The 5,000-nt window shown below is 44.6% G+C and overlaps 1 protein-coding gene across 2 annotated transcripts in view; it reads right to left on the reverse strand.

Moving 5' to 3' along the window:
* Window positions 1–5,000, reverse strand: part of gabra6b (gamma-aminobutyric acid type A receptor subunit alpha6b) — a 24,638-nt gene that overhangs the window by 6,829 nt on the left and 12,809 nt on the right. For both annotated transcript variants that reach the window (XM_081719369.1, XM_027030729.3), the window contains one exon: window positions 4,107–4,360. In XM_081719369.1, the coding sequence (XP_081575495.1) occupies window positions 4,107–4,360 (254 nt within the window). The remainder of the gene's footprint in view (window positions 1–4,106; window positions 4,361–5,000) is intronic.

Here is a 5,000-nt window from a genome sequence, read left to right on the forward strand (position 1 = left end):
ATCTCTTGTCTCCTTGGTTGTGTTCATATTACAAGCCTCACTGTTCAATTAGCATTTTCTGCTTAGATCAGGTCTGCCTCGATTATTCACATTCCTGTGACCTGTGACCTGTGACCTGTATCTGTCTGTGATGTGAATACAGCCACACTGATATTTTGTCACCTCTGTCACAACAAAAATGTCACATTACTGACATGTCATACTTCTGACATGCCACACTACTGAGATGACACTTGTAATTTCAGTATTTCTCAGGTGCTGAAGAACACTGACCCAGACATCAGTGCATGTTGTCCAAACACATATGAGCAAAACAATCAATAGTTTTGCACCACTGTGAACTCTCTGATTGCTTTCACAGTCTCCTAACAAGATTTTTGCAAAACAGTAGACACATAGTGGTAACACAAATCCCATGACAGTGTCTTATCATGCAAACCACTACACGATGTTTACAGATGTTGGTTCCCAGTCCCAGAACACTTCCTCAAACTGGGAAACACTGGCCTGCGAATTGAATTCTAAACCAATCAACAGACTCCGAGTGGTCAGCGGCCAAATTTCTGCAGTCATACAGGACGTTTCCCTTCTCCAGGCTGTTACATTTCTACCTCCACAGCCCTCCTCCCACTGAGGAATTCTTTTAGGTCTGGAGATGGAAAGTATAAGATCACTTTCCCTGTGAGCAAATGCCACGTTTAGAGTCCAGGACTGAGATATGTAGGGCACAAACAGTGAGACCACCAGGAATGGATCAGACATGTAGGGAGATTTTATGCTGCATTGTCAAGGAAAATTCTGCATTCTTTGCCATGTTAATGAACATGTTGTGCAATATCAGGAGAAGGGTTGATCATACAGAGAAAAACACTAAACCTTTTTTTTGTATTTTGCATCATATTACAGTAGTGAGAAACATCTATAGAACTTCAGGATCAACCTCAACATTGATCTGCTTCTCTGACATGTAGTTAGTGCTTTACCTAGGAATGATTCATGAATGAATCATTAGGGTTAGACGGGTAGGGTTAGACGGTTAGGGTTAGACGGCTAGGGTTAGACGGTTAGGGTTAGACGGCTAGGGTTAGACGGGTAGGGTTATACGGCTAGGGTTAGACGGCTAGGGTTAGACGGCTAGGGTTAGACGGCTAAGGTTAGACGGCTAGGGTTAGACGGCTAAGGTTAGACGGCTAAGGTTAGACGGCTAGGGTTAGACGGCTAAGGTTAGACGGCTAGGGTTAGACGGTTAGGGTTAGACGGCTAGGGTTAGACGGCTAAGGTTAGACGGCTAGGGTTAGACGGCTAGGCTTAGACGGCTAGGGTTAGACGGCTAAGGTTAGACGGCTAAGGTTAGATCTGTTCTCAGTTACTCTTGTCACTGCTGGCACTCTCCTCTGTTGCTGATTTTTTGTACTTCCTGTGCTGGCTGTGACAGTGCTAAGCACAGATAGGCCCAAATCCACATTTCTGATCTGAACTGAGATCTGACCATTTGCATTCATGTCAGATGGACACAAATCAGATGAAAGTGACATAAAGCAACAAAAATCTGATTTAAAAAGATTGGATTTGTGTGTGCAGACAGCCCTGACAATATCAGGTCTGTAACACATCAAGCAAAAAAAATCTGATTAAAGTCACTTCAGCATTGTAATGTGAATGTAGCCCTTGACATCACAGTCCATACTTCTGACATCACCTCTCTTACATCACAGATCCTGTCTCCCTGACATCACAGTCCATACTTCTGACATCACCTCTCTTACATCACAGATCCTGTCTCCCTGACATCACAGTCCATACTTCTGACATCACCTCTCTTACATCACAGATCCTGTCTCCCTGACATCACAGTCCATACTTCTGACATCACCTCTCTTACATCACAGATCCTGTCTCCCTGACATCACAGTCCATACTTTTGACATCACCTCTCTTACATCACAGATCCTGTCTCCCTGACATCACAGTCCATACTTTTGACATCACCTCTCTTACATCACAGATCCTGTCTCCCTGACATCACAGTCCATACTTTTGACATCACCTCTCTTACATCACAGATCCTGTCTCCCTGACATCACAGTCCATACTTTTGACATCACCTCTCTTACGTCACAGATCCTGTCTCCCTGACATCACAGTCCTTGTCTTTTTGACTGCTCTAAATTAGGTCTAGCCAGGAACTGTATCACAGGAACATTCAGCATATTCAGTGAATCTTCCCTCTAAATGTTCCCTCCCCCTGTGCCTGGCAGTCAAACCCAGTCCTCTCCACACAGACAGTCACGTCACTCATGCAGTGCGTGCGTCAGGCTGGCACTGGAGGACATCGTTATCATCGCACCCAGCTGTAGCTCCTCTGGAGCCATGGCCTCTATCCCAAAGCCTCCTGCTCCTCTCAGCGCTTATGTAATCCAGCCAGAGGCTAACGCAGTGTCAGCATAATCCCGCCTGTCTTCCAGCTTGACGACTCAAACGGGCTGGCTTTGAGAACCAGGGCAGTAGCTTTTAACTGAAAGCCACAATCTGGAAAACACATTTTGTTAGATGAGATGTGCAGCCTGGACGTCATTTAGATAATGTGAACAGAACTGCACATAGTGGCGTTTTTCAAAATTTCAGCATTTGTGGACGTATCTGTGGCTCTAAATGGCTTGTGAAGGTAAACAAGATTTGTATCCACATTGCCGACCAAGCAAACTGTACATACGACTCACCAAATCAGCAGACCGCTATGTTATACGCAGCCTTTCACATGGTTGTTTATTTTTAGAGAACTTTGTACTGCCTTGGTAAAAGAAAAAAACGTTTCATAGATTAAAAAGCATATTAACATGGTGAATCCATGAACTGTTATGCAAAACAAAATGAAATCTGAGGATATGTTCTCATTTGTGCTGGACTCTCAGCCATAGATCAGCAAGACATGAAGACAACGCCACTAGACATCTATAGCTCTGTCACAAGAGTTGCAGCTCGACTGGACTAACTTACTACCAGGTTACATAACAGCAAACGAAAGAACAGGAGAGACCTGGGTGTTAATCTGGAGTTTGTTTGACTGTGATTGAAAATTTATATGAAGTTTTGTGCATGACCTTGTTTTCCCCCATTTTTGGTTGTTAGGATTAGTTAGTGTGTAGTTTTATTTCATTAGTGTGGGTTTTGGGTATTATTTTTGCCTGGGTCACTCCTGAAGGAATTGCACCAGTAATTGTGCTTCTGTTTGTTTTGTTGCTGTTCATTTTTGCACAACTTCTATTACATTAGACGTTTGCACTTCTTTTCCCTTGTTAGGGCCTCACAGCCTAGAGCAATGCTGTGCACGACTGCACGAGGCCGTCAGCTGCAACTGTTGGTCATTCAGACACAGACGCCAGACACCTCCCGCTCTGCTGGACAGACAGGTGTCTACCCTCCATTATCAAATGACACTAAAACAGGAAAACACCTCACTGTAAAGTACTTTTCACTCTGCATTCAAATCTGTTTTAGTTGTTTTTTTTATCAGTAATAGTTGAGTGAGCAATTACATTTTAAAATAAGTATACTTTACGTGATCATAAATAAGGCTGTTATCATGATTAAATATATACAAACATACTTCTAAAATGTAGAGTAATGATATTGGCCCATATTTGGACCATCCCTCTCCAGTGTCCAGCAGTAGTCTGCTGGACGGTACGATCCTTGGCACTTCTCTATACTACACATAATGACGTGTGAGTGTACTGGAAAATCTTCGTTAACCAGTGTTATTAGACAAAAGATGCAAACACCTGTACTGTGGTGTACCTCACATACCTGAACAGTGTCTCTCCACACTGGACCATATGTCCACTGTCTCTCCAGTGAACCAGTACCCCTGCCAGACCTGCAAAGGTCAGTTATGACGCAGTGGGCTCACACCTACAGAGATCAGTAATGACCCAGTGGGGTCAGTCTTGCAAGTTTTGCATCCTCCTGATTTGAGCTGATTGTTTGATAATAACTTCCACCAACCAACACCACATCATCCAGGCTGAAGAAAGCGCAGACTTCCTCTCACGTTTGAGAGTTTAGCTGGCTGCATTTCATCTATAACAGGTGGAGGTGTGGTCTACCTGGACTCCATGGGGTCTTTGGTGAGATAGACGATCCAGTAGACCAGGTTGAAGGCCCCAAATGACAGAGGGAACAGGATGCGGGAGTACTTGTCGATGATGCTTGTGCCAGCCGTCATGGCATCGGCAGGGATGACCGACACCTGCTGTCGGGGTTCAGGTGGAGGCGGGGTAGCTGTGAGATGGGTGGGCGGATCCTTTGGCCACGGCGAGTTCAGCCTCTTCTTCAGGGCCATGCTAGTCTCCAGCTCCGTCTGAGAACAAGAACACAACATCAGCGCGTGTTCTCTGTCACCTTCGTCATCGTCATCTTCATCTTCAGACTGCAGGCAGAGGAGCAACGCGAGCAGTGCTCAGTCCAACTGGAGCCACACCAGACACTGACCCGAGAGCGAGAGAACGAAGTGACATGGTTACAGGTCTCCCTCTTTGGGGTTGGCGAGACCATCGCTAGGGCCACTCGATGTGCCTTTAATCTGGTCTGTGTGTATGTGCATATTTGTATGGCAGTCTGAAAGGGCCTTCTGAGGTGTGTGTTCATAAAATCTCGAGGCAGAGAAAGAAAAGGAACTCTTCATTTCCTGTCGTTACCACAAAAAGTGCATGAATGAGAAAAATGAGCGTCACACACACACACACACACACATACACACACACACACACAAACACATACACACACATACACACACATACACACACACACACACACACACACATACACACACATATACACACACACACACACACACTCTCTCTCTCTCTCTCTCTCTCTCTCCTTCTCTTGCTGTTTTTATAAGTGTTTACTTATCTCATCATTAGCAGTTTTAAGAAGATTCTGGAGTATCATTCTCCATGAGCTAGTATTAATTTCATTTATAATCCCAACTTTAGTCT

Source organism: Electrophorus electricus, chromosome 8 (assembly GCF_041902795.1).
Source record: "Electrophorus electricus isolate QZ-2024a chromosome 8, ASM4190279v1, whole genome shotgun sequence".
Lineage (NCBI taxonomy): Eukaryota > Metazoa > Chordata > Actinopteri > Gymnotiformes > Gymnotidae > Electrophorus > Electrophorus electricus.